At 40.9% G+C, this 13369-nt stretch overlaps 1 protein-coding gene across 2 annotated transcripts in view; it reads left to right on the top strand.

Moving 5' to 3' along the window:
• The window catches only part of scube3 (signal peptide, CUB domain, EGF-like 3), a 106141-nt gene that overhangs the window by 85495 nt on the left and 7277 nt on the right, over window positions 1-13369 (top strand). For both annotated transcript variants that reach the window (XM_042491617.1, XM_042491616.1), the window contains 7 exons: window positions 2670-2786; window positions 9526-9648; window positions 9839-9955; window positions 10639-10734; window positions 10870-10986; window positions 12315-12476; window positions 12719-12922. In XM_042491617.1, the coding sequence (XP_042347551.1) occupies window positions 2670-2786; window positions 9526-9648; window positions 9839-9955; window positions 10639-10734; window positions 10870-10986; window positions 12315-12476; window positions 12719-12922 (936 nt within the window). The remainder of the gene's footprint in view (window positions 1-2669; window positions 2787-9525; window positions 9649-9838; window positions 9956-10638; window positions 10735-10869; window positions 10987-12314; window positions 12477-12718; window positions 12923-13369) is intronic.

The raw sequence follows: 13369 nt of genomic DNA, 5'->3' as shown, positions 1-13369 counted from the left end.
GGTAGATGATGGCAGTGACCAGGAGGGTTGGACCGGCAGTCTGAAGGCCAGCAGGAGAAATGGTGATGGGGATGATGTTAAAATCCTTCTTAAAGACAGCAGCAACACCACCTCCCCGCCCCTCAGGATGTGATTGCTCCATATACGAGTATCATGTAGGAGTGGTTTGGTTAAGTGTAATATAGTCCAGTGGTTTATGCCAGCTTTCTGTAAGACAGAGGAAATCTAGTCATTATGTTCGTTTCGAGCTGAACTGCGCCTGGACATCGGACCAGAGCAGTTGGCCGCAGCAGGAGGCGGTAACAAAAATCTGCGATCAAGTCGGACAGATTTCTGACTTTTCCAGTAGCCTTCAGTCTGTACAGGAAGTCCCAGAAGCACCCACATCCTGTAAGATTGGATTCCTATTCATTCAGATCTTATCGTATCGTTTATCAGTGTGTTTACAGCCATCAGTTATTGTTTTGATGAACAATTTTCAAATATTATACAGGCGATCTGTGATTTCTGTTCATGGTTCAGCCTTCATGTACATTAATTCTCATGTATATCAGCATTATATCATTTTGCTGCTGTATATAAACTGCTGAGTGCATCTGTCACCCTCAAACAACATCAATAAATCAAAATTATTATAACAGCTCTCAGTGCAGATCAGTCAGACAGCCTATGGTCAGGGCTTCACATCTGTACACGTTATTTTAAAAATCCTCACAGCCTACTTAGACTACTGACCACAAGTTGTGCTGTTTAATCCTTAATCCTTATTTTCCTTCCCTCTTCAAAATAATTAAAATACTATACAATCGACTCTGTATAGTTTATGATGAATGTATTCAGTCTAACAGAAAAACTCTGAAATTCAACAAAAATAAAAAGTTTATCTGAAACTTCATATTGGTGAGTCAATATCTGAACTAATCAGCTGTTCAATCAACTGCGTATGCTTTCTGATCGTTTGTGGATGACGCAAGTGAACGGAGATTTGAGCTGGGTTTTTCTTTTTCTTTTTTTCCAGCTTTATTTAACAAAATATATGTATAAAATAGTCAAACTAACAACACAGATACACGAGAGCCCTCAAAGCAAAACATACTACATACTTGACATACTACACATAAGATAATAAATTGTATTGTATCAGTACATGAGGCAAAAAAGATATTTAAATGTTATTAAAATAAAAAATTAAAATAGTTTTCTTTTAAAAAGGACATGCACAGTAACAAAAATATTACATCTTCACATTACAGGGATTTCACTAAATAAGTTTTTATAATAATCTAAAACTTCAATGCTTTTTTGTTGTTAACGAGATTGAGAGAGGAAAGGGTTAAGTTGAAATCAATCAAAAAATATTAAAAGAGGGGAAGTTTTTGCTTGTGTATGAAAAAATTCCCGATTAAAAAAAAAAATATCAGTATCATTTAGATATTTGTTACATTTATTATCATAATAGACAATAATATCTTCGAGGGAGATTGAAGCTGGGTTGTCTCCGTGGATTTGTTATAGTAAAGTCGGTTGTGCTTTTTGTTGTGATGACATCGTGGGAAGTTGTGAAACCGGCAGGACAAAACAGGCGGGAATGAAGGTTGGGGATGAGAAATTGTAGTTAAATAAACGTCCAGAGCGTCTGTGCCGACAGTAATGGAGGTCTGCGTGGTTGTGGACGTGTTGTGGATCCGTGGCTGTGGGATCCGGCTGGGGAGCGGGGAGGAGGGGACTAGCTTGGAGCTAGTGGCTGGATCACCGGACGCAGAGTTCAAATGGAGGAACAGCAGGATGCCTGTGAACTGAAAAAGAGGGGAAAACTAGAGCCAGCAAAGCAGAGGACGGCAGATGTTGGAAAAGCTGGGCGGCACTGAGGCCGAGGTCCGGACAGAACGACTCAGGGAGATGACTTACACGTTCGGGCCCCAACAGGAGCCCACAGCGGCGAATGGGCAGAAGAATATCCAGTACAGGAGTCGGAAGAGAAACTTACCAAGGAGGGCCCAGAGATCGGGCCCGCTGCGGTGGATTCAGCACAATAAGTTTCAGTCCGTTTTGTTATCATCAGACGGAGGTTTCGGAGAAAGATGTCCGTGAGAGGGAAGGCAGCAGGGTCCACAGATGATGTTATAAAGGTTCCTTGACAGGTGAGGCGAGGCGGCGTGTGTGCTCTGTGTGGCAATTATATTAGCTTTGGTTTTGCCAATGATTTCCCCAGAACAAAAAGAGAAGTCGAATTATGGGGACTAATATTACTGGGTCATTTATGGTATGGTTAAGAGGAGAAAGGGGGCAGTGATTGGCAGGGAGAGAAAAACGGCACTTCAGCTCCCATTATCAGGTAAAGAGCTGACTTTCTTTTGACTCCTGCTGTGTTATTTCAAAAATACTTTGAAAATTCCATTTCAGTGCATCGAAATGGAAAACTGAATGACAGCAGGAGGTCAACCACCATAGCAAGTACCAAACACAAGACATCTTGCTTTTAAAAGATCTCATCTTGCTTTTTTTTGTTGCAAAATGTGATTTGACCCATCGCAGCTAGTGACAAAAGATGAAAACAGAAAAATATACCATGACAAGAGGATGGAAGAGCCCTGTTAGACCGTCTTTTTTTCTCTGATTTGTTGAACTGTCTGAGAAGTTTCTAACAGCATGTCTTTTTATCTGTGCAGACATCGACGAGTGCTCTTTTGACCGTGCCTGTGACCACTTCTGTGTCAACTCTGCCGGCAGTTTCCAGTGCCTCTGTCACAAAGGCTACGTCCTCTACGGCCTGGCACACTGTGGAGGTGAGCCAGAACGCCTTGTCCCTTCATGTAAATCTGTCCGTCACTCCTCTGCATCCCACACCTCTTTGCTAACCATCCATTAGCTGCTCTCATGTTTGGCAGGAAAATCATAACAACACTAGAAATAGATTATTATTGGTAATTAAAATTTCTACTGACAGCTTACATAAAACTCCCTCCAGCATGTTGTGCATAATAAAAGACTATAACAGATAGTTTTAGCTGGTAAGAGAGGTCATTTTATATACTTTTAAGTTCTGAAGATTATCTCGTCTTTTATAGTGGCATAAAAGACGAGGCATTGGTTGTTCTTAGCCAGACAGTCTAGAATATAACTGAAAGCCTGTATTTTATTACAGTGAAATTAGGAGTGCCACTCCTGGATTCGTGCATAAGAGTTAAAAAAAGACACACATTGCATACAATATCAAAAACATTAAGCGTACTGCAAAAACCACATTGCACACAATATAAAAGAGGTAGCTATAAAAGTGCCAGAGTCAATGAATATAAAGTGCCGAGCACAGAGTAGTTATAGTCTTTGGTCAAGACCAAAATATCTCATCAGCTGTGACATAGATAACCATGAAATTTGGTACAGACATTCATGGTCCCCAGAGGACGATGAGGTGTCCTCTGACCTTTTCTCTAGCGCCAGCATGAGATTCATATTCGTGGCTTTTAGTGAAATGTGCTCAAGTGTACAGATGTGAATGGGAAAGCTTTTCTAGTTGAGAACCGGTTCCAAATTGTCTGATCCATCTTAACCATATGCCTCTTAGATCATCAAATTCTTTGTCAATGCCAGCAGAAAAAGAAACCGTTCACAGTGTGGCTTCATTTCACAATGGAAGATTACTTCTTATGATATCTGCAAAATGATCATTTTGATTCAGGGTGGCAACACCTTTGGGACATGAGCTTAAATTCCAGCAAAGTCATGCTTATGAAACTCTACGCACAAGTGCCACAGCTTCAGAACGGAGCAACACAACTATTACCGAGGGTGAATATCCTAAATTCCTAAATTATAATAACATAGGCGCCACACAGGCAGGCTGAACAGATTTTTTGTTAATCAAAAAAATGTGAAAACAATTGTGTTGATGCTGAAAACATGCAAAGGCCAACTTCTTTTCCACACAGAAAACTGATCAGGAATCACTTATACCCCTTTTGCACCAATATGGAATGGGTTCTGTTCCAGTTCCCAAACCAGATTTTGAACTGTTCAGAGCATTTCAGCCGAACTCGGAACAGAACCCGAACCAAAAAATAGCAGGTTTTCTTGACCTAAAGTGCAAACTGTGGCAACATCAGTGGGCGTGTCATATCCTACAGATTGGAAAGAAGGGATGGATAAGGCAGCAATGGAGACAAGTTAGAAACTGAAACACAGAAAAGAGCGTGCAGTGGTTTCAGTTGTAGTTGGGTCATGCATGTTTTTCGGATAAAAACAAATATCTGTAAATGCAGAGAAAAATTTTGCAGGCAATCCGTAAAATCCATGATTCAGCCTCTTCTGTTGTGCATTGTGCATTGTGCATCGCCCTTGGTTGATGACACATCCTTAGTTACAATGGCTCAAAACTGGTGAAAATGTGAGCTGGTTCACTAAATAGCAAAGAGGTTCCAAGACTCCTGAACGAAACCAGACTGATAAATAGAATTATCAATGGCATTAGTATTAATGAAATTTCACCAATTCCCAGCAACTGTTGATGCTTATCATGAAATGAGGTGCATGCATTCATCTTCCCCTCAGGATAAATTGTAATAACTTTGGTCACCTTTGCTTTTCTTGTAGCGCCATCATCAGGTCATGTTTGTACAATACTTTGGTTTATGTCCAAGTACCTGCAAAGAAATGTTTCCAATCAGTCTCGATTATTTTGTGTTAAATGCTAATTAGCATATTAAAAGGTAACTAATCAAAGGCTGTTTTTTTAAAACACTGAAGTAATTTAATTCCGACATCAGAGTCCTGAGAGTTACCTTCTGAACAGGAATATAACCATACTCGAGAAACAAATACTAGACCGTTATTGTTTTCACAGTGTGTTGTTATTGTTCATATGTTCAGCGGACTCTGGATGTCACAGCATCATTAAAGAATAAAAAAGTCCCTGCATGCAGCTGCACACTTTAACAATAACAAGATGTAACTAAATGACTCTGATGGGTTATCACTCTCAAGCTAGTTTAAAGTCTTTGCAAGTTGATTTTCAGATCGATTGAAATGAGCTGAGGCAGGTGGCTGCCTGGAAGGCAGGAAATCAATCAAAGAACTTTTGCTACACTGTAGTGTAAAGTGTTCTGGCAATTTGAGCTGTAGTTAATGGACTAAAACATGAAAAACACAGTTATAGTCCTTCAAGGTGGAGTATGACCATGTTCATCAAACATTAGCAGGTACCCACAGTACTCTGGTGTGGAACAGATAGCAGACGCAGCCTTTGGTGTCAGGAGGAGGTGTGTGGGGGCGCGTCAGATCTGCCTGGCAGGCAGCAAGAGGCCCGCCAGAGCACATCAGGGTGTTGCGGCGGCCCTTTGATGGAGTGTGTATCACCAGTTAGAATCTGCTGCCGTCTCCAGCGCCTCAGGGCCTCACAGTAGTTCTGGGAGAGGCAGCGCATATGCACTCGAAATACATAGCTTTGCAGTGATTTGTTCTGTGTTTTTTTTGTCTGTAGTTTGACAGGTCTACTGATCAGGAATGTAGCAACAGAATGTAGAATAAGGAACGAGACTAGAGAGAGGTAACGTGTATGTTTGGGTTCATGAGGTTTGCACAAACACAACAGTGCAGTCAGTTACACTCTCTTACCGCAACATGCCCAACTGACGACCTCTGCATGTGTACTCTCTATATCTCTATATCTCTCACAACCTAATAAAGATAAACATTCCTTTAAAAAGCCTTAGTATGCAGTTGCCATGTGCTCGAGGTGGAACATCTTATAGTAGTGGGTCTCAAACCTTTTACGCCACCTCAGAAAATAATAGGCTCTCCAAGTACCGCCACTCTGACCGACTAGAGCACTAGAACTGGCACTTGAACTACTGTACACAACTCTCATACACTGCGAGGGCCAGCCCCTCATCAGGTGCTGTGCAGACTTTACTGCCGCTGCTTAAGTAGCCACTAGCTCTTGCACTCATGTTGATTGTGGTCCTCTTCAGTTTCTAATAGTACCCGTTTGGGGCAGTGATTGCAAGGTTTTTAGACCGTTCCTTTTACCTCAGCTTACTAACATGTCACAGTTTTGCTCGTAAATGCTGTAATCATGAAGGTATGCGTCAGTCCCCCAGGAACTGTGCTGTGCTTTAAAGCCAGTTTTTGTAGTTGCCAAAAAGTGTAATTACACTGTGACATGATGCAATGTGACCCAAAAATACTTCCATTGTGAAAGAGACTGTAAATCAGTTGATACATTTTCTTGAGCATCATAATCCCTGTTCACAATTAAAATCTGATCCATCCAATTAGATAACATCTAGAAAGTCTAGAAGAGCCTCACGTTCAAATAATTTCATCCCCATTCAAGTTAGCAGAGTGCTCAACAGGAAGTAGCCAGTTGGAGGCAGACCCCCCTTCATTCCTGTAAAAGTTGCTCAGTGGTGCAAAAAGCAAAAAAAACCTCTATTTTTTACAGTGTGAAATTACCTGAATCCTTCGCATTGTGGGGCCGATAGAGCAAGCACACTAGAGACTTGCACCAGCCAAACAACTACCTTCCAGTTTAGCTCCTCGCTGCCTTGTATGGGGATAGAAATTTCATGGCTTTCATGCTGAAAAAAAAAATGTGTCCACTAACTCGAACAGAAGGCTTTGTCCACATCTGTTACGTACATAACATTAAGCGAAAATAAGCCTTAATTATTTTCATTTGAAATATTGTAGTATTTAATAGCATTACAAATATTTGAATTATTTATTTATTTTTCCAAATATTTTGGAGATTCCTCTACATACCACTAGAGGGAGGGTACACATACCACGGTTTGCGAACCAGTGTATTAGAGTGTTATTACAGAGTCTGAAAAATTGTTGTAATGCTACTGGATTATATAGTATTGTCAGGGCTTTTATCTGATCCACCCTCTATATGTACGGTTAGAATTACACAAACTGTATTTTAGATGATAGCTTTATTGGATCCTTCGCACACACAGGCAGCCGTATTAGCTGTCAGTTCAGGTAATAGAAGCGCCAGAATTGGATTTGTAGAGCTTTTACTCCCATGATGGACTGTGATCAGGCCACACTGAGCCGCTGAGCGGAGGGAAGATGGTCAGGCGTAAGTGACTCTCTATACCATTGTTGAGAGAGAAGGTGATGAATGACTTCCCTCTGCTTTTCATCGGCGCTGTTGGAACTGTTAGATAACCCTGGAGATTTATGGCGCTCCCTGTTGTACTTTCTCACTTTTGGCCATAGCCAAGGTTATGTTATTCCCTGTGAGGTTTATCAACCGAAATATAACTGCCAAACAGTCCAGAAAGCTGTGCTCAGTGTTTAACAATAGACTCACCCTAAACAAACCCAATTAGGTCAGTGACCTGCTGTCAAGCATTGTGCCGAGGCCTGTCAACATTCCTCCCAAGTGAGAGTGTATCCAGCTATTCTTCCTCTCAGCTTTGCTTATCTGGTAAGAAAATAGAGTTGAAGCTGGTGTGACTAAACACTTTAAGTATTTTTGTATTTACCTCATTTTATCCAGGCAGCATTGACCACAAAATAATTGCTTTACTGTGGTACTGACACATGTATGTATACATCGATGAGAGAAAGACAGTGTTTATTCCCCAAAACCACACAGAGTTATTTTGATATCTTGATATTTTGAAGGTCCAGTTAATAGGATTTGGGGGGATAAACCGGCAAAAATGTAATGTAATAAGTATGTTTTCTTTAGTGTATAATCACCTAGAAATAAGAGTCGTTATATTTATGTTACCTTTGAGTGTATCTACATAGGGAGCTGGTCCTCATCTATGGATTTTGCCATGTTGTACCGCCATGTTTCTACAGTAGCCCAGAACGGACAACCCCAAAAAAGCTTTGTGATGTTCTTCATTACAGCTGTTAAATATCTGCTACACATGTAAACTCACACTAGTTCTGCTGAAGAACTCATAGCTCTCTCACTCTTTTAGCGACTTCCTGATAATCCCACAGTTGTTTACATACTTTAAGCTTTATTCGCTGCTTTAACTTAGCAGTTAGCGACGGTCTCTCTCTCTCTCCCTCCCTCATTCCCTCTCTTGCTCGGTGTCTCAGATGTTTACCTATTGTGTCTTCTGCAAAGTTGGAAACGGAGTAGGCGAGACGCTGATTTGAAACGTGAAACTGCATCACTCAGTGTTTTCACCAGTTGTAATCACCTGGTCAGTTTGTTTTGGAGAGGAAGAGACCTCTGCGGATAATTCGGCTCCCGGTAAAAACCTCCTGAACGATAAACACTGCAGGAATACTAAGTACAAGTACAAGTTTCAGCTTGTTGCAACCTGCAGTCCTCATCACTAGACGCCACCAAATCTCCTTAAATCTTACAAACCGTACCTGTAACAGTTCCATTTGTCCATGTTGTGGTTAGAAAAAAATCCTTTCAAAAACCCACACCACCATGTTTAGACTGGGAGCTCCTGATGTTGATGAGCGAGTGCATGAAAGTGATTCAAATTTAAAGATTAGTCAATTTCCGTGAACTCTCCCAAGCCATCCCGAAATTCCTTACAAATTACACAAAGCAACTGTTGAGTCTAAATGTCAATTTGTCTCTTTTTATTCCCTCTTGACTCATCTTTCTACAAGAACACACAAGGAAAAAAGGCTCTGGAGAAAGGTCACAATGCGTCTGTTTGGTTACATTTCAAAAGTGGGAGGAACAAAGGAGTCAAAACAACAGTTGCTGGCAGATGAGCTGCCCCTCCATCAGATATTCATTAGAGTTCTTTGTCCTTTAAATTGAGTGCTTTGATGCAGAGGATAAGCAGCGCACCTCTTGTAACATTTCCAAGCAGCTCTGGCTGCACGTCGCCGTTGATGAAGTCATCATCTTCTTCAGGGAGCGCAGAGGCACGCAGACTGTTTTTATTCAGGGTGAATAATTGAATGAGACAAGGAAGAGCATTTCATATCAGCGGGCCAGATCATCAATCACTGCCATTATCTCCGTCTCTGTCCCAGTGTCTCCGCCGCTTGTCCGCAGGCTGCCGCATCCTCAGTTCTACCCACTAAACTGATTTTCTGTCTGGAGTCAATGGCAGCGAGCCTGCATCTGGATCCCGGATGCTTTTAGTGGTTTTAGCTCAGCATGTGTTTGAAAAGGTGATTATAATTTACTGCTCGCCACAAGTCTTCCTCACTGAGAGAGCAAAGACGTTTTGACTGTGAAATTGAATGTGGCGACATCAAAACGAAGAAGAATCACTTCTGTTTACACGCAAACACATTAATCATCTTAGGATGTGTCTCTCTGACAGGAAGAAGTGATCTGAACTCTCAAGAACTCCTCATTCACAGCTGGGCTGGTTCTTAATAAGCCAGTTTCTTTTTTTTCATTTTAGTCAACAAAATTGACTCCAGATCTCTTTAAACTGAACACATAGTTTATCAGTGTCAATGAAAATCCTTTTCCTTCCCCATTTTATCTTTTAAAGTGTGTACAGTATGTGTCCAATTAGTCCTTCCGGTGACATTTATGTGTGTCTATGTCTAAACATTTATTTGCAGATATTGATGAATGCAGTATAAACCGGGGAGGTTGTAAATACGGCTGCATCAACACCCTGGGGAGCTACGAGTGTACCTGTCCACCAGGGTACAAGCTGCACTGGAACAGGAAGGACTGTGTTGGTATGGAGCAACACTGCCCCCCTGTGGTCAATTCACTGACATACACACACACACACACACACACACACACACACACACACAGTCACACAAACACTTCAGTTTCCTCACACCAGTGCCAGGATCATTCCTCTCTCTCAGCTTTCTTTGTCAACAGTTTGTGACTTTGAGTGGATTTTGTATTTTCTCTCAGAGCTGGTGAAATGTCCGGCTGGACTGGTGGCACCAAAAGCCACTCTGACCTGCAGCAAGACAGGCAAGAAAGAGAGCTGCTCTCTTACCTGTGCATCTAAGGCTCACTATCTGGCAGGTATGTCACAAAAACACTGACACAGAAGTCCTTTTAAATTCAGAATTTTGAACATTGTCTTAAGTGATAATGCTTCACACCGTGATAGCCATGGCCGGAGGCGCTATGTTTTTGGGTTGTCCCTCCGTCCGTGCGTTTATCCTTCCCATTCTTATGAACATGATGTCTCAAGAACGCCTTGGGGGAATTTCTTTAAATTTAGCACAAATATGCGCTTTGAACCAAGAATGTACTGATTGGATTTTGGTGGATATAGGTCAAAGGTCAAGGCAACTGTGACCTCATCCATCTCATTCTTGTGAGGGTAATATCTCATGAACACCATGAGGCAATTTCTTCAGATTTGGCACAAACGTTCACTTGGACTCAACAATGAATTGATTAGAATTTGGTGTACAAAGGTCAAGGTCACTGTGACCTAACTTACATCGTAATGTTCTGCAAAAAAACTTGGCCATTACTCAAACGTCATATCTCAGAGGCAAAGGTAAACACATTTGGTCAGATGCTAAATTAGTGACACTTATAGTGGGTGCCCACCTCAACACTGTGACTGTATGGACCTTCTGTGCAGACGAGGGACGACTTGGATGTAAACTAGTCAATTGCAACTTGACTGGTGCATGGAGGCATACATCTGCATGGCAATAATTCTTGTTTTGTTTTTGTTTGACCTTTTGCAGAGTCTGACAACAGCTACTCAGTCAGCTGTGGTATCCCCATCCTCAGAGGGAAGTCTCCTGCCAGGCTCAACTCCAGCAGCAGTCAGAGCTGCATAGGTTCGCCTCCCCACAGATCCCTATAATCACGTGAACACTTAAAACAATCAGTTAGTCACAGTCGGTCTGTTTTTGCCGTGGCAGCAGTGTGATGTTGCAGTGTGCTCCTACCCACTGTGCTGTGTTTGTCTGTAGAGACTCTGGCCCCTCCAGTGAAGCAGACGGCTTCTTTCAAGATTAAAAATGCCAAATGTCATCTACACCCGAAGCTGACCGGCAGGACCGAGGACAGAGGACGGACTCTAGGACCAGGTCAGTCTTAGTTTGTGTGTGCTGCTGTATGCTTATGCTGTTATTTATTAAAAAATTAAAGGGATGAACACTCATTTAGAGCTGAAACAATTATTATTACCACTACTACTAATAATAATAATATTAATATAGATAGGACTTATATAGTGGTCTTCTAGATTCTCAAAGATGCTTTACATGAAATGCAAAACCCCCCCCCAAAAACCCACGGTCAATCAACATAAAAAAATTAACTCTTTGATAATGAATTAATCTCTTTGTTACATTTTCGAACAAAAATGCAAAAATATCCACAGTGATAGCTGCTCAAATGTGAGCATTAGCTGCTTTTCTTTATTGTGTTAGATTTATAATTTAGAGTTTCAGACTGTTGGTTGGACAAAACAAGAAATTTGGTTTGCACAAATTACAAAGGACATTTTTTCACAATTTTCTGACATTTTATAGACAAAGCAAGTTACTGCTTAAAGGTATACTATTTAGGGATTGTTGGTTGCTTTTTGTTAACACATTATTAAAACTTTGCCCCGCCTCCCGACACTGCTTGTATGTATACTGGAAGCTATTATATTATATCTTTATCCAAATTGCATATATCTATATTATATTATATCTATTATAGAGACACTGCATTAATTTTTTCAAACATCTTGTTAGGATCATGCTGTGTTACCTGTGCGTGCTACGGACAAACTAATTTTCACTCACATGCCTGCATATATTCTATCTCGTTTTTAGACTAAATAAATACACTTGGGTAAGACAGATAACAGAGTGCATAACTCACAGTATTACGCCCTCATCCTGCACTTCTGCATTTCTATATTATAGGGACGAGACATTTGTTGTAACAGAAAAGGTGATACATAAGCAAGTTAACAAAGCCAACCAAGATCTACTCTTGTTTTAGAATGAGTTTTGTCCACTTGGCATTTTACCTTGAAATATTTGTGGGTTTTTTTTGCTCTTTGTCTTGGATGCACGCTGCTATAATTGAGAGGGATTACTTGTGTATGAGTCTATACGTTGCGTTTTAGGAAAATCCTATTATACCTTTAATCAACCAAGAAAAAAAATGCTAGATGAATTCATAAAGAAAACAATTGTAAGCCCTCATATAAATAATGTTTCAATATTAGACTAAATTAACTATTAAGCCTGAAGAAAATTGAAGTATATGTAAATCTAAATGTAAAATGTTTGTAATAAACTGATGATGTATCTGCTGCCCTTGAGGTATATCTTATTATAGACCTTAACTCTCCAGCAATAATCAGCATTCATTATAAATGCATGATTTGGGTTTACTGATATCGTGTTGTCCACAGGAGGGGGGCAGCCCTGCAGCAACTGCCTGGTGACATTTGTGAACCTCAAATGTGACTCCTCTAAGAAAGCTAAAGGGCGGCGTGCTCGCAACCCCTCCAACAAAGAGGTAACACGTATTACTTTGGAGCTGGAAGCTGAAGTCAAACCTGGAGACACCACAGGTCAGTCATCTCTTTAAAACAGCACATCTACAGCTGCGGCCTGTGTAGACCTCGTGATCTTTTTACTGAACAACCGACAGATTCATCAGTTAGTTAGTTCATTAGATTCATCATTAGTCAAAGACAGCAACTTCAATGTCCAAGTCAAAGCAATATTTTATATTAAGATGGAGTGTAAATATGTTATTTTAGCATCTGCTGTGTGTTTTTGACTGAAACACAGTATGTTTACCCGTAATCAGGGAGTTGCAACCTCAGCTGCCTGAGACAGCGCATGGAGAAGCAGGTTAAGACGTACATCAAGGCTCTGAAGAAGTCCATCAACCAGGAGCGCTTCCTGATTCGTGTCGCTGGTTTGGAGTACGAGGTGGCTCAGAAACTTCCACAAGCTGCTCCCGTTCAGGAAAACTGTGGCCCGGGCTGGGAGAGGGATGGAGGGCGATGTGGTAAGACCGGAGAGCTGCACGGGAAGTGTTAGATGAGCTGTTTTTACCGTGATGACAACAGCAGATTCAGATAGTCTGCCATTTAACATGAGTTGAGATAATGTAGAACTTTATTTAACCTGAGGGAAGCTGTTGTACAAAGTAAAATGTAGAATGCCAATAAGAAAATATTATGGTATGGATCATAGATATGTATGAGAAGTACAATATAACTATGTATGTACAGTATGTGTGTGTATATATATCAAGTGTCATTTATGGTGTTATAATCTGCATTCCTTGTTCGGTAGTAAACTTTCATTAGCTGTGTTCAAAACCGTCCCTGCATTCACTCACTCACTATTCACTACGTAGTGTGTATTAAATAGTGCACTATATAGGGAATAACCAAACGCGATTTCAGACACTACTTGGAAATTTTTTCCACCGGAAATACACGACCGCATA

This window comes from Plectropomus leopardus, chromosome 8, assembly GCF_008729295.1.
Source record: "Plectropomus leopardus isolate mb chromosome 8, YSFRI_Pleo_2.0, whole genome shotgun sequence".
NCBI classification, from domain to species: domain Eukaryota; kingdom Metazoa; phylum Chordata; class Actinopteri; order Perciformes; family Serranidae; genus Plectropomus; species Plectropomus leopardus.
Note: the sequence above shows the minus strand (reverse complement) of the source record. Positions and strands in the feature narration are given on the sequence as shown.